The 24,394-nt window shown below is 39.4% G+C and overlaps 2 protein-coding genes across 10 annotated transcripts in view; both read left to right on the top strand.

Moving 5' to 3' along the window:
• Nucleotides 1–9,333, top strand: part of LOC116034336 (LIM and calponin homology domains-containing protein 1-like) — a 28,247-nt gene extending 18,914 nt beyond the window's left edge. For 3 of the 6 annotated variants that reach the window (XM_031276976.2, XM_031276975.2, XM_031276979.2), the window contains 14 exons: nt 632–761; nt 898–1,055; nt 1,233–1,878; nt 2,331–2,789; nt 4,418–4,520; nt 4,789–4,814; nt 5,009–5,122; nt 5,307–5,399; nt 5,485–5,683; nt 5,865–5,964; nt 6,656–6,730; nt 6,850–6,958; nt 7,177–7,279; nt 7,941–9,333. In XM_031276976.2, the coding sequence (XP_031132836.1) occupies nt 632–761; nt 898–1,055; nt 1,233–1,878; nt 2,331–2,789; nt 4,418–4,520; nt 4,789–4,814; nt 5,009–5,122; nt 5,307–5,399; nt 5,485–5,683; nt 5,865–5,964; nt 6,656–6,730; nt 6,850–6,958; nt 7,177–7,279; nt 7,941–7,966 (2,341 nt within the window). In that variant the 3' untranslated portion in view covers nt 7,967–9,333. The remainder of the gene's footprint in view (nt 1–631; nt 762–897; nt 1,056–1,232; nt 1,879–2,330; nt 2,790–4,417; nt 4,521–4,788; nt 4,815–5,008; nt 5,123–5,306; nt 5,400–5,484; nt 5,684–5,864; nt 5,965–6,655; nt 6,731–6,849; nt 6,959–7,176; nt 7,280–7,940) is intronic. The other 3 variants (XM_031276977.2, XM_036000108.1, XM_031276978.2) reach the window with 3 other exon arrangements.
• A 1,935-nt stretch (nt 9,334–11,268) lies between these two features.
• tmem192 (transmembrane protein 192) lies at nt 11,269–23,959 on the top strand. 4 transcript variants are annotated; one of them, XM_036000107.1, is made up of 6 exons: nt 11,269–11,416; nt 12,669–12,824; nt 13,449–13,705; nt 13,835–13,962; nt 21,472–21,577; nt 23,208–23,959. In XM_036000107.1, the coding sequence occupies exons 1-6, from the start codon at nt 11,387–11,389 to the stop codon at nt 23,320–23,322; spliced, it is 792 nt and encodes a 263-aa protein (XP_035856000.1). In that variant the 5' UTR covers nt 11,269–11,386; the 3' UTR covers nt 23,323–23,959. The 4 variants fall into 4 exon arrangements, with proteins under 4 accessions (XP_035856000.1, XP_031132887.1, XP_031132886.1 ...); XM_031277027.2 differs by having other exon boundaries at nt 13,449–13,710; nt 13,840–13,962; XM_031277026.2 differs by having other exon boundaries at nt 11,291–11,472.
• Nucleotides 23,960–24,394: the final 435 nt, after the last annotated feature.

Here is a 24,394-nt window from a genome sequence, read left to right as displayed (position 1 = left end):
AGTTTTTCGGCGTGAATCTGGATGAGCTTGTGAATGATAACAATATACTGTATACACACTGTGCATGTTCAATTTCAAGAGTACAGTCCAAAAATATACTAATATATGAACGCTAACATCCAGCTTTTTATTGTCATCTTTTTTTTTAAGTTCTGTTTGTCTTGCCAAGTTCTGTTATGTTTGCTCAGTTGCTTGTTTAATTGTTTTGTGTTTAGTTTATGGAAACAGTAACATATTTCAGTTACTGTGTGGAGGTGTACATATGCAACTAATATAAATCCAGAATATACAGAAAAGAACAATAAGAATTACATTGTAATATTTGTGTGTATTGGACTGTTATTGGTTGTGTCTAAGTATGTCTTGCTTTGTGTCCATATCTTGTAGACCATCTTTGTTTACATCGTCTATTCATTTTGAAAAGGAGGCAGTTTCTTTCCCCTCCCTGTTCCTTTTTCGATTATTGAATGTGTTTTCATTTTTTACATTACCGGGCAATTGTAAGTGACCGATGTAAACAATGAATAAATTAATATTGAATGTTTTCCAGAGCCAAATTGGACTAAGTGAATATGTTAGGTCAAGTGATTCAGTAATTTATAAAAGATTATACTGTTTTCTTCCTCTCTAGGAGTGTGAGCATGGGTGACATGCTTAACGAGGAAGAGGTTGGACACTTACCGCCACTGAGCCAATCACGATATGAGCGCATGCACGAGCAGTACAACAACTTTCAGGAAGATGACGACCACTGGCAAAACGTAAGTGACTAATGAGATTTAAATTTAGCATGTTGGGCCCATTTAAATAAAAGGGAAAATATCTGTATCTTATTCAAGTAACACCAATGTCCTGAATTAACACTGCCATTATTTGAACACTTTGAAACCATGACAGGAATTGGCTCGCTGGAAGAATCGGCGTCGCAGTACGTCCCAGGAACTGATCAAGAAAGAGGAAGAGAGGAAGAGGATGGAGAAAAGGATGAAGGAGGAGGGAAGTTACTGCAACAAGAGGAAAAGCATTAAGACCTACAAAGAGATTGTGGAGGAGAAGTAAGGATGATATTGAGGCCCTTATTTTTGTTGCACATGGCCCTTATTATGAGACAAACTTATTTAAAGTAGGCCCAATTTAAACCTTGATCTCTGTCAAAAAAAACCCCGACAATATAAGAAACACTACCTAGACACCAAATGCTTAGTGTCTCTCTACGTACTTCTCTTTTCTAGGGAGCGCAGAGAGGCGGATTTGTGTGACGCCTACAGGAATGCATCGACTCCGGAGGAGGCCGCCATGGTTTTACAGCGTTACGCTCTTCGCTTCACCATCAGTGATGCAACACTGGACAGCCTAAAACTGCCCAGATCCACTGCAAATCCCAAACAGGACCTTGATAAGGTGGACACGGAGCACAAAACGACATCACCTGTAAATGAAACATCAGAACCTCTGCACAAACCAGAACCAGAAGTTATAAAAGACCAGTGGCACACAGAGCCTGAAGAGACGGAGACAAATACAGCTGCTCAACAAGAGACATCAGTTTCTGTCTCCTCCAGCTCCCCAACACCTGGCAACACCCTCAGCCTGCTCACAAACTCAGACCATGTGCCACCTCAGTCACTCGAACTGAATGAACCTCAATCCAAACCGACAGAGTCTCCAACCAAACAACAAAAACAACTGATTACAGGAGATGCAAAGCCTCAAGCCAAACACACGCCACCTCATATTGCACAGTTGCAGCCTCATACCACACAGCCTGTACACACACTCCCCTCCCCTCCATCTGTATCCCCCAGACCCGTCCCCCTGCTGGCAGCCAAGCCCTACTGCCAGCCCAGGAACATACTGTCTGGACACAAACCTGTCAAGGTAAGGGCTCCATATCAGTAAGTCACACCAGTCAACATCATCTGATACTTCACTGTTTCACCTGTTATTCTCTGCATGCAGTTTAAATGTGTGCTTAATAATATGTCAAGCTGGCAACGAGTAGCAAATTCTTAAAAAAAAAAAAAAAGAAGCATCATCTTACTGAACAACATGTTTTGTGATTTAGATATTAATGTTGATCTCTGCCTGCCCCCTGAATACACTGTGAAAAAGCCCGGTCTCGGGAGACAACACAGGGGTTGTAAATGTCAAACAAACACTCATAGTGCACCTTTAAGCCTTGACTGAGTTAAACAAGGCTATAAGTTTACCATATCTTCAAAATGCCCCGCAGAGCATGAAATGGCATCTATTAGTTTGTGTGACTTTCGCTAAATAAGAAAAATAGAATATCCATGTAATCCTGACTTCTATGCATGTGTCCCACTCAGATGGACGGGTTGGTGCGGGTAAATGGAGAGGTGACAGAAGATTTATCTGTTTCTACTCCACCTACATCTGCTCGACACTCGCCACCGGAGGTCAAAGACGTTTCCTCCAAACAGATGGAGAAAGACGTTCCCTCCGTAATGACGGAGAAAGATGTTCCCTCCGTAACGACGGAGAAAGATGCTCCCTCCAAACAGATGGAGAAAGATGTTCCCTCCGAGCAGATGGAGATAGACGTTCCCTCCATACAAACAGAGAAGGACGTTCCCTCCATGTCTATTGCGACCAAACAGGAGACGGTAGAGCAGACACCACCTCCAAAGACAGAAAGATCAACCACGTCTTTAGGCTCTGCCATCAGCTCCCTGATTGGAGGCCGAAACTGTACCGTCACGACAACTATTGTGACAGAGCTCACACATGTGGAGCCACATCACCCGGATAGCCAAAGCAATGGACAGGTAATATTACAAGTGGCATGTTTAAGGACAGAATACCTGTGTTTTTTGTGTGTTTATCCATTTAATATGCTTCACATTACTGCTGGCCATTTTCAAAAAGACAGTTGGTTTTAAGATGATGTTTTTGGAAATTAATGTTTTTCTAACCATCCAGACACCCATGGGTTTCAGTTCTTTACAATACACTATGAGGAACAACCTACAGAAATTTCATAATAGATTTTGAGACACACTGTGAAAATACTGTTGCCTTTACTCTCTGTCAGTTGTCTCTGCAAGTTGTGTTATAGCTGCAACTAAATACTGCTAAACATGTAAATTGTTATCATGAATTTTCCATCCTGGTGCATTCAGGTGTTTGTGTAAAGCCTTGACACCTGAGACATGAGTGTCGTCAGCACTCTTTTTCTTTCTATTCATGAGCTGTCTTGGTGGAAAATGAAACCCAAGGGATAAACTGAAAGCAAACATGGGTGGAGTTCAAAAATATGTCGAGAATTTAGTTACTTGTTCCATTAAAAGGATGCAGTTCAGCAGCTTTGGTATCGACTCGACTCTGGTATTGGAAGCACTTGTATGCTAGCCTGGAAATCCAGAACCAAATCCGAAAGATTAAGGGTCTGGCTATGAGTAATGAAAACGGCCCAACTCGAGGGGCGGCACCAAGCATGCATTTAAAAATATCACTGCATGCAATTGGATAACACTACGACTAATGTTTACTGACTGATTCCGGACTTTGACGTCGCAGCGCTGTCGTTATCTGTTTAGCTCGCCTCTGGCCCGCCTATATCCAATACACCGATGTGATTGGTGCAGCTCGGCTCCAAGGGCATGGGTAATGAGCATCATTACTCATTGCCAGAGTGACTCGCTGAGCAAATTCAAATTGTGCTGTTGCGAGAACTCTGGATTTCCAGAGTAATTGTATGCACCAACACAGAGGAGTTTCTCCCCCCAAAAAATCATTCTTTCATCTTTATTACCACAAAGTGAGAGCACAAACAGAAAGGCTGGCGAAGAGAATACGATATACTTTAACGTGCCCATGGGGAAATTTGTCTGAGACTCCATACTGCAGTACAACAACAATAAATATGATATACAGTTCAGACATAAAACATAAAAAAGACATTAAAAACAATGAATAGAAATTCAGTGCTACACACAACTGTACATGGCTATTGCACAAAACTGAGGCAACGTGCATTTTTTACCTTCCTTAGTTTAAAACACAAAAGTGAAGTACAAAAGAATGTTATGCTGTGGTTCAATCTAAGTCAGGGAACATTATATATTGTCTTAAAGAGGGCAGAAGTTGTAACTCACAGTGGAGAGACATGAGCCTGACCTGACACACTCTTCAGCTGTTCACGGGGATGGATGTCCTATGTAAAGCAAGTTTCAAGTCTCTTCAGGTTGATTTTAATATTGCATTTCCATGAACTGAAGCCAGTGACTGCCTGAAGAACAGACACAGTAAGACTACAGAGCAACTATGTTATATTTTGGACTTGAATGGTCCATTCATTTTTTATAAATACACATACAGTAACTAGAAACAAAAGAATTATAGATCCACTTTTCAGTTAATGCTTTATTCATTTGGTTGAATATTTGACTTTCAGGTTAATGGTACTTCTGGGTTATCTGGGAGTCCAGTGGGGGGGGAAAAGACTCAGCCAGCTACATCACCAAACAGCATGCAAGAATATTCTCCCACTGTCACAGGTAAAGCTGTAACTAGTACTTGTATGTACATACTAGTTTTATGTTTATTTTAACCTATTTTTGATCAGCTTTGTTGTCATTGTTTTTAGCTGTATGTCTGTTTCTGTCTTCCAATGAATAGTCGTTTAATATCGTCGTAAGTATATTGAGAGCAACCAAAACAGAGAGTCAAATTCCCTGTATGTGTACACATACTTGGCCTATAGAGCTGATTCTTATTCTTATATGAATTTTGATCTGTGTGTGTCTGTGTCTTTCTCTGCCACAGAGGGACTTGAGGAGAGCAGTGTGACTGTGAGTATCTCTCAGCAGCTCCAGCTTGTTTTGTTTTTTCTGTTTCTCCTTCATTCTTAAATTTGACCCTGTCCTGACCCTTCGTCTCCAGTAGTCGCTGTAGTCAAACATGTCCTCTCACCTTTCCTCTCTTTCTGTCCTTTTGGTCCGTATACATGTGTGTGTGCGTATGATTGTCCGTCGGGTCTGGGTAGATTGAGACCCCCATGTTGAACTTGGCTAAACGTGTTAATCACTGGGTCTGGGACCCCAATGAGGAACGTAAACGCCTGGAAAGTTGGCAACAGGAGCAGGAGCGCCTCCTACAGGTACACTGGTGGAATGTGCATGGCACCATGAATGTTCAGCAGAAAACAGAAGGCACAGAATGTACTGGATATGTGTGTGTATATATATATGTATATGTGTGTGTATATATATGTGTTTATGTGTGCGTCATACGTGGGTTATTGTGTGCATACAGTACTTAACATGCACAATGTTTCTCTACAGGAGCAATACCAGAAAGAACAGGAGAAGCTGAAGAATGAGTGGGAGAAAGCACAGCTAGAGGTGCAGGAGGAGGAGAGAAAACACAATGAAGAGGTACTATTACACACAGACTGACCAACACATGAACTCATTCACTGCTTTTGTGTGTCTTACATGTCCTTGTGTGTACATCTTCCAGGAGAGAAGAATCCTAGAGGAGACTGTAACACCCTTAAATCCCACTGGCTTGTTAAACCAGCGTTCAGTCCAGACACGGACGACTTCATCAGCTCCAGAAAACAATGAGACAGAAAAAGGAAACGTTCCTCTACAGCAAAATGGCCAAAGAAGGGAAGGGAACGAGGATCAACATGCATCCAAGCTGCATTTTTTCCAGGGTGAGATGCACGCAGAAATACACACGATATGCAGGAGGTGTCCACATGTGTGTGTGTATGCACAGCTCATTCAATCTCAGGTCAAACATATAGTCCCTTAGAGTTTCTGTAATAAAAGGTTATGTCTTTAATATTTTCTTTTTTATTATTACTATTTATTATTTTATGATGGTTTTTGTAGATTCTTCATGTGATGGTGAACATTCAAAGAAACAGGAACTGTGGAAGACGGCCTCTCTGGACCGCAACCCTCAGTTAAACCAGCCACATATCGTTAAAAGGTATGCCCGGATGCTTTTGTGCACCTTTGTGTATTTTAGGGTTGTCCCAAATTGCTGCATGTTTGTTCTGAATGTATGTAAAGTTGTTGTTTTTGCCTTTCTGTCATTTTTCTTATTTCACATTGTGGAAACACTTTGAACTAAGTAATGTTCTGCTTTCAGATCAAATGCATGGGTCTGAAGTGCCCTTTTCTATGTAACTGGAAGAAACTATGAGTTAAAGCAAGACTATGTAACTTTTTCTACATAGTGGCCACTGTGGATACAAGTGATAACTATGAGATAATGCAAAGTTTTAAACTGCATTTAGTTAAAATGCTAAGCTAATGTAACAGCAGCACAAGTGGAGAAGACTCAGTCACTCAGTGAACTGACTCAGTATTGTGCATTGTAATAGAAACATTTGGATTATTCTACTGTAGAGATGCCAACAATGCACTCATAATTTCTAAACCACTTGTTCAAGGTGAAAAATGTTCATGTGTTAAGCAACATTTTTTTTAATTTATTTTTTTTATATATTAACCTTGAAAAATATACATTTAGTTTTTTCACCCTAGCAGACTTTTTTATGTATAAACAATGATCATCTGGAATGCTCTTTACCGCTCTTTATGTGTTACAAACATGTTATAGATGTTTTGGATGTGCATGTATTTATGTTTCTGGTTTTCTTTCTTTTTTACCACAGGTCTGAGTCCCATGATGCTGTAACAGGCAAACAGCAGCCCTCTCCTTCATCACCTCAGCCTCCGTCACCCAGCAGGTAATGATGCAAGCACACATATACACAAAAATAATTTCTAAAAGAAATTAAGCTGCACTGTTTAATGGAGTGAAGGTGCTTTAATGTCGGTTTTCCTCCTGCTGTCTGCATGTGTGTAGGTGTGTTAGTGGGAAGAGACTATGTTCTGGTTGTTCTCAACCACTGGGAAAAGGAGCTGCCATGATCATCGATACACTGGGACTGTTCTTCCACGTACAGTGTTTCAAGGTACAGTGTTATTCTAGTACACACATGCACACTAATAATGGAACTTTATACTTTATTTTACTTTAAACAGAAGCAGCATTTGACTTCTGTATAAAGGTTTTGAATATATACAAAGTTTACTAAAGCATGTGTACTCACAATTATGTCCAAGGTAGCAAGATGTAAGATGTGTGTATGATGTAAATAGTTGACTGTATTCTGTGTTCTGTATCCCTCAGTGTGGAGTGTGTGATGGGCAGCTGGGTGACGCCTCTGCAGGGACTGATGTACGGATTCGTAATGGACTGCTGAGCTGTCATGAGTGCTATATTGCATCTCGGGGTGAGAACACATGCCCACACACACACAGACTGACACACACTGGCACATGCATATATGGTGTTACAGACTTTCTTAAAGGCTTTTCTTCTGAAGTTTATATTGGCCTTTGTCCTCACAATTTATTTTATTTTTATTTTATTGGTTTATTTGATAGGGACCATGCATATTTATGAACATTGTTGTATAAAAACCATGTAAATATGACAGAATTAGTAAAAATAACTACTTTTCATCTGCAGTCCCTAGGCAGGTGACATAGGACTAACATAGAGACAGCCAGCAGTCATACAGCACTCATTCACTATAAATTAAAAGGTACACATAATGGTGACATATACTGTACATTGACAAAATAAAACAAACAAAACAAAACAAAAGTACATGATGACAAAGACATTATTCATCCACCTTAATTAAATTAAATGCCTAACCCTAACCCCTTCTCTAATCTGAAAATCATTTTAACCAGTACTAATTGTTTAAACTGTCCTAACCTTAAACTAGACCCTTAATAAAATGGGTCCTTATTTTAAGGGTCTAACAAAGTGTCACCAGCAAGAATGAGATCAGACAAACAATGACAGACAAACACTGTTATTAAACAACCTTATTATAAGTTATGAGAGCAGACTTTAACACATTTCCATGTGTTTGTATGCAGGCAGAGGTCAGCCCACCACACTATGATGACCTGAATTTGAACTGGAACCTCCTCTGTCTTTGTCAGTGATTGGATGGAGAAGCATTCTAGAACCGTAACTCACATTCTGGAAAACTCTTGGAATCATTGTCTTTTTCCCGAAATGCACAAACTGCTTCATGGATGCCACTTTGAGCGAAAACTGGACTGACCTGGACTGAGTGACAAAACATCACATGCACATACAGTGCAGTGTGTGTGCTTATTATACACTTTAAGATTTTTAATATGTGTAGCATGGATGTAATTAATAAAATCAGTGTGTTTAGACCTTTGCACATCCATACTTAGCACAGTTAAGATACTAGAATAAGGATCTGTTCTGTCACAAGCTTAACATGTTACGCTAAAAGCTGAACCACTACACATCAGTCTCAAAGTCTTGATTCATTAACCCCTGCTTCTGCACTGATGACTGATGATGGTTTGGGTTGGATAACCTGAAGTAGCTCGACCTTTATAATGCCTTACTCATCATCGTACCTTCTCATTCTTTTTGGGTTTTGTGTTTACAGTTTTGCATGAAAGAAGAACATATATAAGTTATTGCTCAGATGGAGTAGTGTGAGCTTGATGTTTGTTGTTATCGTCTCAACACCTAAACTTTAACTTCCCTCTTGTATGTTGTACATCATCATGATATTTTTGATTTTTTTTTTGAGGAATCTGGCTAACTTACGCAAGCTTTTTTCTTTATAATTCATTTTACAGGAATGAGAATGCATGTTATTAATTATATACTTGTTGTTTTTGGGATTTTTAAATATTTTCCCTTTAAAATGTTTTTGCCATTGTTAATTCTCATAGACTGACTGCATCCGAAACAGTGCCTTATGTAATGAATGCGAGGGTGTAGTGTAGGAGTAATTCACACTCACACAGACCTCTGGGTCTCGGCACATGCATGTGTGTGTGTGTGTGTGTGTGTGTGTGTGTGTGTGCGTGCGTGCGTGTAGGTATGAAATCATACATTTATAGGTATGTATGCAATGTGTGATTTGACTTGAAGCACAGTTCCATACCAGCAACAAACATTTTAAATGGATCTCCAAATCACCTGCTGTTCCCTTCCACCCCCTCCCGTGAGATAAACCAATGACACAAAGTGATTTGCTGCTTCCCTGTTAATTATTCCCCCGTATAATGACAGTTTCACAATGTCCTAAAATCTCCTCGTCTGCCTCTATCACAAGTGTTGCCTCTCTAGAGTCTAAGCTCAATGCCTTTCTCCTCTGTGTGTCATTGCCTCTATCTGGACACCTGACAGCGTCTTCATCAGTCAGCGAAATAGAGCGCTCAGTTCATTGTCTTTTATAGCAAGTGTATGTTTATCAATAAAATATTTTAAATGGGATGCTGTCTGTTTTTTTTCATCTTGAGTTTTCTTTAATTAAAATACACTTTAAGTAAGCAGGCAAAGTAATAAATCCACTCTGACTGTGTAGAAAAGGTCCTTGCTTAGATCAACATGTCAACAATGGTGGAAAAGTCTTATCTTTTACTTATGAAAAAGTAGTGATAAAATGATAAAAAAAAAAAAAAACGTTACATGTAAAAGTCCTTCATTAAAAATATTATATACAAGTCCAGAAGTCTTATCAGCAAAATGTACTTAAAGTATCCAAAGTAAAAGTACTTATTTTGCAACAGAGTGGTCCCTGTCATTACTATGCATTACTGTGTAAACTGCATTTTAATGTCATTTTAATCTGCAAAGTAACTAGGAACTATAGCTGTTATAATAAAGCTGTTGCAATAAATGTAGTGGAGTAAAAAGTACATTTAACTCTGAAATGTAGTGGAGTATAAATATTAAGTAGCATACAGTGGTGTAGTCTACGTGATATGCAGGTATACGCAGTATACCCACTAAGAAAGCTGCAGGATTTCCATATTCCCACTTAAAAATGCCCAATGACACGCAACAACATACTTCATTATAGTTTTGATATATTTTGAATTGTCATCTGTGGTTTTCTTCTACACACAATAAAGGTATTTCCACCGTAAATTGGTTCATGAAAGTGTATCCGAGTACAGGAAATGATGCTCAAAACTTCCCTGGGGAGGACACCCAGACCCCCCACTATGTTGCACTATGACATGCCCCCACCCCAGAAAAAAAGGTAGATTCTGGCCAATATATATACAGTACAGTATACCCACTACAATAAGATACTTTAGACTACACCACTGATAGCATAGTAAGTAAACATACCTCAGAATTGTTAAGTACAGTACTTGAGTAGTTACTTTGCACCACCAATTATAAAACACTAGACCTGACATTAGATGTTCTGTGCATTAGTTTGAAAAGTTATGTTTTGTAATTGTTCTAGATGCTATTGTAACCTGTTTAAAGCACATGTCTTTTTAATTGAGTAGTTTGAATGTATATTAATTAACAGAAAACCATTATGTATATCTGTGGGTGTGCTTTTGTGTGTGGTAAAAATCTTTTTTACAAGTATTTTTATTGTTTTAGAGAAGGTACACTATACAGTGCAACATTACAATGTCAATTATAACAAGAAATCCTTCTTTTAACCACATCCCACCCTCAACAAACCCTTGTGCCGAGGAAAGGAGGACAGATAAAGAAACAAAGAAACAAATAAAAACAAAAGAAGAAAAAATAAAAGTAAACAACAGCTTTCTTCTATTACTCATGATAGCAAATAGTGTAATCATTGGCTTTACAATTCTTAGTAGTTATTAAGAGGGAAGTGTAAGTCTTTCAAAGTAAGCCAGTAAAGGGTCCCAATTTTTGTAAAATGTTCTGGTTGATCCTCTAAGAAAGTATTTGATTTTTTTCTATTTTTAGAAACATCAAAATATCAGAAAGCCATGTAGAGGCTTTTTGGTGGTGTAGATGATTTCCATTCCCATAAGTATTCTCCGTAGTGCTATTAAGGTTGCGAAAGCAACAACACTTTCCTTACTATTGGGCATTACAAAATCATCCCCTTGTACCCCAAACATGGCCATTGTAGGGCTAGGTTGTAGATCTAAATCAAAGGCTCCATTTAAGACCTTAAATATTTAGAAACGCTTTTTAAACTCCATGCCAAGGTTAACCTGGCATGGAGCGTTGGAGCCCCCAATGTTCCTCCCACTTTCTGTACAATATTTACACTTTTTCTATGCTGGAATACTACCTGGCTCCTGATTAATTTAAGAATATGTAACATGTGGAGTTATGAGGGTCTGGACAGAGGGCCTTAAGGATCAGCTAATTAAGCAGGACCCAAATTGGTGATCTGTATTTGTGCTAGGAACCAATGTTTAACAGAGAACGGAACCATAAAATAAGGGGACCGGAAGTGTACCTGGCCGCCCCCTTTTATACTGGTTGTTTGTTGTTGATTTGTCATTTCTTTTTTTTAAACGTCGAACATCAAAACAAAATGGACTCAAAGGGACCCTCTCTTTATGCAGTATGTACATGCCGTTTAACGGTAGCTGGTTGCGATGTCAACGGTTGGCTTGCTCGGTAAAGAGCAGTAAATACTGGTGGCGGTTAGCCTGAGTTAGCTAGCTAGCTAGCCTGTGAGCTAAAAACAGCAGGCTCTACGACTGTGTTTCTGTCTGTGTGTAGCAACAGTTATCTTTTATAAATGATCAAATTAGCCAGACGTTAACTCTAAACAGCTCGAACACGCAGTAAAGCTTACACTGGTGATCTTTTATCTCGTGGTTTCTCAGCTCTTTCCTGTTTTCAGTGCGAATGTTAAAAATAAGATTGTTGTGGTGCAGATTTTAGATTATTCACAGCAAACATTTTAGTTTCAGTTTCTCTTCCAGGCATAAACACCGTGACTAACACAGATATTTAATTTAAACTCAACAGCTGTTATTATTGCTACCTTTAGTCCATTAATTGAATAACGGTGGTGCGTATCTTTTTTAGTCAATTCGTTGTTAATTTATGATATTTATTTAATGGGGAATGAGCCATTAGTCATTACTGAAAGACGATAAGTAAACGTCACATAAGTACAAACAAATATGCTTTGGTCTTTAATAAGCACTGAGACACAATATAAGATAAGAGCAGTGGTGGAAGTAGCAATACCACAGTGTAGAAATACTCTGTTACAAGTCATGTATTCAACATTTTACTTAGGTAAAAATACAATAGTATTACCATTCAAATAAGTATCAGAAGTAAAAAGTAATTTCTTTATATATTGGTCTACTTTTCTTAACCTTTAATAATACATCATAGTGTATTTATTAATAATAGAGCTACAACGAGTAAACAAATATGTTGTCAACTGTTAAATTAATCGCCAACTATTTTGATAGTCGAGTCATCGCTTTAAGTTATTTTTTATGAAAAAAAGTTAAACATTCTATGTAACGATATTTTTTATTTTTTTCACTCCTCTCTCCTCATATTTGGTATTAAAACAACACTAGAAACAGACAAGTAGGTAGGAAAAGGGATGCAATTAAAAAGAAAAATACATACAAATCACAAATAAATCAGGTGGAACATTAGAAAGTTATGTACAGCATCTTACCTTAGATCAGTGTGCATTAATAAGTGGCGATACAATGGTGGTCAACGGGACATAGCATATACGGAATATACAGTATATATAGTTTAGCCGTAGGAAATTATATATAAATATCAGTCAAATCACAGGTCTACTGTTTAATTCATTAATATGGTGTGTGTTTTAGCCAGCAGCCTCCTCAGTAGACATATCACGAAGCACAGAGGAGGACTCTTTGGTGGACGGACCTCTGATTTCTGCTGACGCCCTCCACTCGGCCATCAGGAGAGAGTTTCAGACTGTACCGACACCCTGCCATGCTGGCCTGCTGTCTCTGCTGCATGTATGATGTGCACACATTTACACAGGCATTGTGTTTACATTCACTGTAGTGATGAGATTAGTCCCTATTATCAGCAGTAACCTGACAATAAAACATTTTTGTTTTGATATCATGCTACTATTGTTATTGTGATATTTTTACCACTTTATAAATATTTAAAACTGAAACCATTAATCAATGAATTGATTAGTTGACAGTGACAAACATTTCAAGAAAATGAATGTGCAACTATTTTGATAATCGATTAATCATCTGAGTAATTTCCAAGCAAAAATGGTAAACATTTGCTTGCTTGCTTCTCTGTTTTGCTGCTTTTCTTTGGATTATATAATTGTAAACTGAATAGGTTTTGGACTGTTTGTTGGACAAACCAAGACATTTGAAGATGTCAACGTATCGATGAATTGAGAAAATAATTGGCCGATGACAGATCACTTTTCGAGAGTAATCTGACTAATGCAGCACATGTAAAGGCATTTCTCTAATCTGCCCTCTCAACCTGGATACTCCAAGTGACCTTTTTGTTTTCTACGTGTAATAATATTCATAGTAGGTGCTGGTCTGTGCTAACGTCTCCTGCTCCGTACATCTGTCTCACTTGCAGTGCTCTCCTCTTTGTTTCAGGTCGTGTACGTGGTGTTGTCAATGTGTGTGGCAGTGCTGTGTGTGTTGGAATTAGGCCAAAAGGAGGTGTGTGCGAGTATTTTGGGTAACGTGCGAGGCGACAGTGTCATCGTGTTTGGGAAGGTGTTCTTATGGTTTTTGGTGCTGTTGTTCACTGGGTGTGTGCAGCACCACCACAGCCAGGCCAGGAGCAGAGGATACCTGCGATTCTACAGACAGACGCAGCGACTGAAGCACCTGCCGCTCATCGTATACTCTTTAGGTACGGCCTTCACACATGTTGTCGGGGAACTATGAATCCATTTACTGCATGTGTCAGTTTTCTCCACAAGATGGCAGTAATGCTAAACGAAGAGCGTGTGTGTTTGTTTTTCTGTGTGTTTGTGTGCAGGAAATGTTCTGCTTCTGGTTGTTCTGGCTGTACAAGTATCACCGACTATCCAAACCTACATGCTGCTCAGTGTTCTGGGGTTGGAGTTCTTGGTGGCATTGCCTTGCCTGCTCTATTACACAGGTAAACTGATCTCAGTTAAGATATTCTAATGTTGAGTAAGATTATTTCACTCTGGGATTGCAGATATGTGATTGACTAGGATATCACACTTCCAATGCATGCATGCACGCACGCACGCACGCACGCACGCACGCACGCACGCACGCACGCACACACACACACACACACACACACACACACACACACACACACACACACACACGCACACACACACATGCGCCCTCCCAAAAAAAACATATACAGTGTACAGCTAACAATAAACTTTTGCGTTTAAACTACAAAGCCACACCCAACTCCCACTAAATATAATATATAAACTGAAATACCAGTAGTAAGAACACGATTTCAGAGATTAACAACATTCAAATTTATGCCTTAATATATGCCTTAAAAAAGATAGAACAAAGTATATTTTACTCAAATGAATACACCTAAAAAAGTATCTTGAACGAAATTTGAATTGAACTGAAATAATCTGGGTACATTCTAGATAAACTGTCACTTTATTTACTTCTGGTTCAATTCACTTAATATTAAATGTCATTGTACTGTGCAATGTAAGTGACTTGTAAGTGGCCAGAATGAAACACAACACTATGGAAAGAAAGAACAAGAAAATTATAAACTAGTAAAAAACATGATACCTGAGCCAATGTACAATATATAAATAGCAATGTAGAAAATGTAAAATCAGCAGCAGTATAAATACCCTGAATAGCCACAAAATGTCTTAACAGCTTTCTCAAATTACCCTTTTTTGTCCACTTCCTAAGTATTCTACTTTCTAAAAGGCAACTTGGCAGTTAACTTAGGCTAATGGAGGAGGTATGAAAAAAGCTAAGATACAATTTTCCCAGGTCTCTTTGGGAATTTCCTTTTTCCTATCACATCCCCAGACTAATTTCGCTGAATTATGATATTATGAGACTTTCCTCCGATGAGTTCACATTTAATAGTTTTTGTGCAGAGTGGGTTTTTATTCCAGGGTTGCAGAGAGCAACGCAGCATCATTTTCCTGTGGAGGGTGGTAGTATACATATATATAATATCAGGAGTGGTGTATGGAGAGACACACCCTGTAGATTACATTACACACACACACACACACACACACACACACACACTAACCCCCACTCTCTATCTGAGCACATTCGCATCACAATACCTGCCCTGCCCTTTTCAGACTCGACAGCATGACAATCAACCATTCAGCTCTCTGTCCTCCCTCTCTCTCTCTCTCCCTCCCTCTCTCTCTCTCTGCTGATCTGCTGATGTTTTGCTTCTGATACAAACACCAATCAAACTGTTGTGTGTGTTGCTGTGTTGGATGATGCACGTACCTATCCATCTATCTACCTATTGTCTATTATATGTGCCCTTGAGGTCAGGAACAAATTGGTTAACTCCACCTGACTCCCGTGTGTGTTGTCACTTAAAATGGCCTTAAGCTGCAAAAACTTACCAGGGCAATTCAATCACTTTGCAACACAACTGAACATACTGCTCATACTGTAAAACATTACTTAATTTGCTGTGAAAAAAATCACAGCATTTGAGAGAATATGCTGAATGCTGTTAAGTTTTTTTTGTGCATTTATTGATTGAATGTGTAAACATGGCAAATGTATAACTGATTGAACAAGTCCAAACTTACCTTGTGAATGAAGTGCTGTTTTGCAGCTGGCTCTCATATATCTGAATTCTGAACTTAGACAGCCACAAAAAACAACAACATAGAAACACTGGGAAGTATCATGACATGCTGTACTTCAACTGCTGACTGGTGGAGACATTAATAATTATCCCAACATGCTCTCTTCTCATACTTGCTCACATGCTGAGAAACTGGTCAGCTTGTCGTTGTACATGGTATCATCCATTAGGATCGGCTAAATTATAAGTTTCACAAAACATCCCCTGATTTGACTCTGCTTGATTTCATGTTTTGTTCTAATTTTCTGTTCTATGTGCTCATACGTTTATGAACCCATGCTAAAGTTGACTTAAAAAGAGGAATAAAAAAATCATCTTTTGGAAATTGATCTTAATGCCTTAATTAAAAAAAATGAGGAAAAATCCAACCTTTAAGGACACCAATTTTCTTTGTGAATGAATAATGTATCGTAAATAAATAAATGTTATGTTAAATGTTGTCTTCCTTAAAATACAGGGGGCATAAGTATACACACCCCTATGTTAAATTTTTATTTTTAAAGGCCAGTTATTTCATGGATCCAGGATACTATGCATCCTGATAAAGTTCCCTTGGCCTTTGGAATTAAAATAGCCCCACATCATCACATACCCTTCACCATACCTAGAGATTGGCATGGTTTTATTTCAGTTAGCCTAATAGCTGGTTTGATTTGCATTGAGAGATGATTTTATGGAAAGTACCCCATGATGCATAGTATCCTGGATCCATGAAATAACTGGCCTTTAAAAATAAAAATCTGCCTGCCTCTCTGGGAATTTAACATAGGGGTGTATATACTTATACCCCCTGTATTTTAAGGAACATTTATTTATTTACGATACATTATTCATTCACAAAGAAAATTGGTACCTTAAAGGTCGGATTTTTTCAAATTTTTTTAATTAAGGCATTAAAATCAATTTCCAAAAGATTTTTTTTTTTTATTCCTCTTTTTAATCAACTTTAGCATGGGTTCATAAACTTATGAGCACCACTGTATGTTTGAATTCTGCATTGGCCCTCTTTTACTTTACTTATGAAATGTGACCTATAGAACATTTTGTGTAGTTGCGTGTAAACATCCCCGCCGAAATCAAAAGTCAACGTTGACTTATTTTAATTTACGTATATAAATTAACTTACACCACATACTTAACTTATGTCACATACTTATATAAGGTATAATCAAACATATTTATTTTAACCCAAACCACAATCTTTTCCTACATCTAAGCAAGTAGTTTTCTTTCAATTCATAACTTTAACCACATGGCTAAAACTGCGTCCAGCACAACGTGTGCCTGTCGCTGGTACTCTCCAACGATCAGATATGGTTTTTGGTCATTGGCAAATGACTTATTCTGTTGGAGGTGTCGCTATTGGAATGTATGTAATGGGACTTCTGTTATAAGGTTTTTTAATGTTAAATACAAATCCTGAGCTTTGCATGGTTTGTAGGTATGAAAACTCTTATGAGGAATTCCATGTGAACATCTCATTGAAATTTCAGTTGTCTGTTTGATGTCCATCACATTGGGCTAGGCATGGGTTAATCTTCAGATTAAGTTCCCACATAGTTCATTGGTTATTTAAAGATCCCCATTACAAGCAACGGTGTGAGCCTCTAGTCTTCATTGTCAACATTGAAATACAATACGACATGCAATAAAAGTACAGACAACAAGGGGCCATCCACACGGAAACGCTTTTTGGTATAAACGCACACGTTTTACATCGTTTTAGCCGATCGTCCAAACGAAACCTGAAGACGCACTTTTTTGAAACGTGGTCCCAGCGTGAAAAAATTCAAAAATGCCGCCCTTACGTCCAAACGAAGCCGCATACTTGCGTATCAATAATGTCATCGCCACACCCCTCGACCTCTAGCCTTCGACCTCTTATCCCGCGACAACGTCTCATAACAACAACAATTCACTATCTGTCCACACAAACAACTCTGGTTTAGCCATTTCCGTCGTCTTCTTCTTGTGTTTGGTAAATTTCTGTAGCCGGAACAGTGCCACCTATAGGCCTGGAATATGAAGTAGCGTGTCATTTACAAATGGTTCCGTTTGGACGCAACTATTCTTGAAACGATGCCAGGGAAGACGGGGAAGAAAAAGATCGTTTTGGTACGGGTGGACGTGGCCCAAGTACAGTGCTGGATATCAAACCTAAATGTGTCTGTACCACCTACTTTTGAAAACTGTCGTAATTTAGACGGTATTTTATTCAGGCAAAGTTTGTAGATACTTTGTTTTGTGGTAACACCAAGTTAAACCCTGATGTAGTTTGGGTTTAAAAATTGTTCCTGCTATCAAAGCATTTTCAATTATACCCAGCCCCACACTAGTATTAGTATTCCAGTCTGGGATAAATCTGCTTAAATGTGTTATTTAAATTATACAAACCTGTTATTTGTAATCTGGTATATATATATATATTTTTTTTTACAATTATAGACAATAAACAATACATATTTAGATATTCCCCCAGAATGTTTCCTGGTGTCCAATACACTGGCTTTCCTCTCACCAAAGGAAAACTGCTATTAAAGATGCTGTATCCGAGGATATTGAAGAATCTGTAATGAAAGGAAATCCATATTAAAGGTGTGTTTGGTAGCTGAAGGGCTCAGATAGAGGCAAGAGATACCAGAGAGGCAAGGAGAGAAGATAAGAGGCATTAGGATTTAGCCTAGCCAAAGGGTAGCCCTCGACCCACTCCACCCAAACACAGGGACACACACACTCACACACACATTGTCCCTGTGTTTACAGTGAGGCTGATCCAGTGTGTGAGGGGGGGTATCTGTGTTCGCCCACCACATTCCTGCTCAGATCAGTGCAGTCAGGCACGACGCAAACAGAGCGACGCCTCGCAGCGCAAACCTTTTTAGAGCACAAAAACAAGCACAGCAGACTGATGCAGTCAAGGTGACATCAGAGAGTTCATGAGGAGGAAAGAAAAACTCTTTTTAGAGGAGACACAGAAGGAGAGATGTAATGCCTGCAGCTATGAAGTCCATACAGGAAGGCCTCGTTCAACTTCTCTTTGAAGTGCGTACTCATTGTGTGTGTTTGTGTGTGTGTGTGTGTGTGTGTGTGTGTGTGTGTGTGTGTGTGTGTGTGTGTGTGTGTGTGTGTCTTTGAGGTTTGCTGTATGTTTCTGGCTCTCTCATTTTAACATGAATACACTCTCCTCTATAGACCCCCATGCATACATCAAAGCCATGTCTTGGCCTTCAAAGGCTTAACTTAGAATACATCTCTCTCTCTCTCTTCTGCCTCGCCAGAACTTGGTGTAAGCACTGCAGGGCACAGGGTTAGCACACACACTCTCCGACCGTATACCCCTATCACACACAAATCCCTCTGTACCTAATGACGATGTTCATCGTACATTTGAAACATATTTTTGCTCATACATACCTGGTTGTTATCGTTCACACCTGTTCCATTACTGAAAGTCCATACAAAGAGTGGGCAAAGTAAATATCCCTATAATTATCAAAGCATTATGTCATGTTAATGATATTCACTGAAGTATACAAAAACGTTGTAAAAAGTCAAACTCGAGTTCATTTCAACAAAACCAAATCATTTTTACTTATATTCTTAGGTATTATCTCATCTCAATCCTGTTAAAGGTATACAGGCAGACCTGTATGTTAACCAACAGCCACAACAGTGCCCCTTGTCATTTTCTGCAGTTTAAATGTTTTAAGTTTTAAGTGCCAGTCCAACATTACAGTACATTTACAAGCTGTGTTCATCCTTTAAAACTAGCAAGACTGTCACTGTGGACAACTTAGTTATATGTCAGTTTCTCAGTGCAGTATCCATACTCAGATGCTTGGACACTGGTATATGTGCGTTGCTTATTGTTGAACATTGCTGATAAGTAGAAAGCTTGAGCATCTCCTCCGATTTTTCCTTGAAGTCTTTGAATCTTTTCCCACATCGACAGCTCCTGCACGTGACACCGATTCATGAGCAGGATTTCTTTTCCAACAGACTGTAGGCTCGCATACTTCTTTGAACTCCTTTTTAATGTGCCGTGTTGCAACTTAAAGTTGTTCACACGGCTCTTCTCCTTCGTCTTGTGTCACTCTGGTCAGGCTCTGTGGTCGTTGGGATCCATTTCCTTCCAGTTCTTTGTTTTTGATTCGGACAGTGCAGAGTTGTGAGCACTATATGTGGTACCATCAGCTGTTAGCACCTCTGCAGCTCCACTGTTATCACCTGGAAATGTGCACTTCTTAATGGGTGACTGATCTGAGTAGAGACCGAGTCTGAGCACTGTCTGTCCGGCCGTGTGTGTGAGTCTCTAACAGGGACGTGTGAAATGTGTCACTTCCTTTACACTGCTCCCTCCCTCAATCCGTCCATCCATCAATCCATGCTAGTATCTCCATTTGCTTTTAGCCCGCTGTTTTACACTGAATTCCACAGACCTGAGGGACCGCCTGAATATCTTGACTGACATCATTCTAATAACCCTTCACCTTTTCTGTGTGTGCACTTATTCAGGGTAAGGAATCTTTCTAAAATAAAGTTTTTAGGATGCTTAAGAAACCTTAAAAATGCATTGATATTTAAGGAATATCCCGCAGCACCTTTTAAAAACTTTCTCCCAAATTCCAAGATTAATAAGATATGACTTTGTTTCTGTGATATCAACCAGTACCACAAAGAAAAATGCTTGCCACTTCTTCATTTATGGGTTCTTGTTTCTATTTTGGTTGTTTTCTATTCTGTTCAAAAGCTACGAAGTTCACAGGGTGAAATGCATGCAAAGCAATGGAGGAACAGCACCGCAGTCAACGGTGCTGGATTATCAAAGTAAATCTATTATCAGTTGTAAATGCGTAATTGAAAGTTCATGATTTTGTGATGCTTCTATTAAACAGGTCGCTGTGAATATAAATGCTTTAATCAAAGTGTTACCTTAACCTGGCTATTCTCAGTAATGTTTGTACATGCAAACATTTGTCAAGTTTGTTTTTAAAGACTGGGCAACATTTGACCCTGTTGGTATTTATTTGGCAGCAGTTTGTGTTACTGCTTTGTCATTTCTGAAACAAACCTCTTCATTTCTCTGTCTTTCTGGAATGTCTCTCTCACACATACCTGCTTACTATTGCTGTGTTTACACACACACACACACACACACACACACACACACACACACACACACAGATTTAGGGCCTCATTATGCAGGAATGTGCAGTATTTCTTTAGATTGTATGTGAGTGTGGATGCTGAGATGCTGCACTGTAGCAAAGTAAAGATAGCGCTCTTTAGAGCCTCCTTGACAATTTCCTCCGGCTAATGACATTCAAGTCTTATCAATACTCAGGCAGCTCCTCCCTCTGCCCTTCTAAACACACTTGCCCTGCAACCAAACACACACCACGGCCTTATCTTAATTCAAACAGCATCAACATCTCATATCTCCCATATTTTTGGCTCTGGCTCCTCTTGCAGCTACTGGGTGCTCCACACCCACACCTTGCTGCTAACCCCGCCTCTTGTGTAAAGGTATATGTTTAGGGTGTGAGAATTAGAGGTTTGAGTGCAGGAAACGGCAGCCCATAAGGACTAAGTGCAGGATATAACAGCCTGTGTGTTTAGGAGAGGGAGAGGGATGGAAAACCGTAAAAAAAACAAATGTGTGCAGTTTCTCACCTGAGTGATTAATGTTTGTAGGACAGCTCTCACTGGCCGATAATGTCTGTGTGTCTGTATGTGCAGCTGACAAGATAAAACACTGGTTTGAAGTAATGGAATATGTCTTGGTTGTGGTTTTAGTCCAGGTGATGCGGTTCAACAGGGAGCAAGCTGCACCAGACGTGAGCCAAGAAGAGTATTCACACACCTACAGTATCACGAGCCTGCCGACGGAGACCGGCTTCAGGTACATACATTTTGTCCCACAAACAATGCCTATTGTCCTTTACTTTCATGACATGTTATGTAAAAGTGCTGGCAAATTTTATGTGTCGCTCTCATGCTTGAGCTCCCGAGTTGCCTCTCCAAACTGCAATCTTTTCAGCAGCACAAAGTTAAATAAACAAAGAGACATAACAAATGTGGGTTTTGGTTTGAGTTCACAAACTTTGAAAAACTTTTAATGGGACCAATTTTAAGTTGATGAGGATTTTCTTTTCATGTTGAATCCATCTACAAAATGTGTGTTCAGTCATTCATAAAATCCTTGGGAAATTACAGCAATCATTAGACCATCAGTCTCCCTCCTTAAATTCCCAGCCTTGAGCCATGCCAACATCTAGCAAAATGTTTTATTCATACAGCACATCAGCAAATAGGAGTAAGTCCAAACGTAGCATTTTTGTTCTTTTTTAGTCCCTGGTGTTCTTCAACTGCTAAATAAAATCCATTTTAAAATCCATTACTGTTGCAGCCTATTCAGAAAACTGAGACCACTTTTCTTCCTTCATATCATTATTTTCCATCTCACTGCATTCTTCAGCCGTACCATCGCTCCCTTTCATGTACCAGATTACAAAATATATGCAGTACATGGCTGGCCACGTTCTATATTTTTGGTTTTGTTGAACAAATCCCTTGAAAAAACCACAACAACAATGCTTTACTCTGTTTTTTACTTCTCTAGCCTGTCTGTGGCCACAAGCCCATTTTTTCCTACTGAAGATGTATATGTGTTTTTAAAGAAGGGCTTACTGATTTCCTAAAACACGTCACTAATTTAGCAGTAAACTGTGTATTTGTTGGGGACTATAGTCATCCACTGATTTGTTATGCTACTCAGTATTTACAACCACAATATGGTGTGTTTGGGATTGACTCCAAATAAAGTGGCCATACAGTGCACCAATTCATGGTAATAAAGGAACATGTCACCCAGTGCCACAGTGTAGTTCATCGGGCTGGACATCGTCAAAAAATATTCGATACCGATACCGGTACCATGACTTTGATACTGGTTCCTAAACGATACTTTTTTCGATACCAATTTTATAAAACAAAAACAAACTATAACATTACTGCACAAATCTTTTTATTTAATTCTACGTGAGCCCAGTCTGAGTTTTTCCTGCATGCCTGTACGACGTGTAACTTTAGAGAGCCAATCACACACATTATTAGATCTTGGTAGAAACATGCTGCGTGCTTATTGGCTCACTGACGCTGATGAGATTTGCTCCTTAGGTATTGAAATTGGGTATTGAACGAGGAAGCATTTTTCGATACTCTGATACTTTAGTGGCAATTCAGTCGGTGCCTAAAAAGTTTTGAATTCGGTACACAGCCCTAGTAGCTCATTTCTTTTAGTTTAAAGAGTTTTTAATGGAGCTCTATGGCACAGAATAAAAAGCAATATCGGGCTTTGGACAAGCCATACTTGGTTTTAGTCTTTTTATTAATTGGTGGACGATGGGAACAATATAGAATATAGACAGCCTTATCCATAAACAGACGAAACAGAACAGATGAAGCCAGCGATGTTACAGATTCCACATGTGAAAAGGGGCTTACTGTATGTGCTATTATGTGTTTCACAGAGAGGGCTCCAGTCTGGAGGAGGTGGTCGAGAAGCAAGCTGACCTGATAGAGTACCTGAAACAGCACAACACCTTACTGAGCAAGAGGCTAATCAACCTCACTGCTCAGCACTGACCACAGTCCAGCGTCTTCCTCCTCCTCCTCCTCCTCCCTGTGAACCAGAGTCTGATGATTCACTCGGCTCTCTTAACACAAAGGAGAGGGGGATCGGTGGGTATGAGAGAGGACTGGAGCTAGAAGAAACACAGGATAAAAAGACTAAGGCAATCCCTGTGCACACTAGCACCTGTGCGCACAGACTTAAGATGGGAGGGCTTCTCCACAAGGCACCTGAGATGGACAGATAACACAGGAGGAGGTGAGCTTTAAGTGGAGGACAGTAAAAGATGCTAAGTGGGAGGAGGAAGTGGGGAGTCATGGGTCACAGATCAGAGATGAGGGGTTTTTAATCAGTGTTAAGAGCCCCGGTGACCCATTTATGCTGCCGCTTGTGTTACTGTGAGAGAAACGGAGGAGGCGAAATTTTTTTAGAGATTATCGGCACTAAGGAGGTGCTGAAAGGGTAGGAGATACAGGAGGCAGAGGTTATCAGGGTCAAACTAAAAAAAGAGATTGTGTAACGCTGTAAACGTCTGTACATGCTATTTTATCTGTCTGAATGAGTAAATGCTTTATTTGGTTTGAATGAATCTGTTCTATCATCGAGTTTGTGTATTTGTGACCACATCCCAATAAATATGTAATACACACACGTTTTTCTTCATCTAATTTCTGTTTAAGCCTTTTCAGGAGTGACAGTTGACACAATACTTCAGTGAAACCCAAGTACGTGACTGCAGGTCTGTGTTTATTTTGTATAATGTACTCTAAGAGCTAAAAGGAAGAGCCCAAACAATAGAGACACTGCAGCGTCAACATTAGCCGGTGTGAATGTCTTTTACCACCTCACCTTTTCTGTGTTAAGTTTCAACAGTCACGGGAATCTGCGTTAACGAAATATCGAGGTCGTCATTTTGAGCCCTTGGTGTTTGCTCCCCATTGTGATTTCTTTTATGCTCTGGCGTTCGTATCTCCACAGGGAACGCTGCATTTACGACTTTCCCATGTGGCTTCTCCTGAGATCCCCGATTTATCTGGAGTACGGCAGGTACCAGGAGCCATGTTTGATTTTAGGCTTTTGGGTTAC

This window comes from Sander lucioperca, chromosome 4 (assembly GCF_008315115.2).
Source record: "Sander lucioperca isolate FBNREF2018 chromosome 4, SLUC_FBN_1.2, whole genome shotgun sequence".
NCBI lineage: Eukaryota > Metazoa > Chordata > Actinopteri > Perciformes > Percidae > Sander > Sander lucioperca.
The sequence above is the reverse complement of the archived record's forward strand: the minus strand, read 5'-3'. Positions and strand labels throughout refer to the sequence as shown.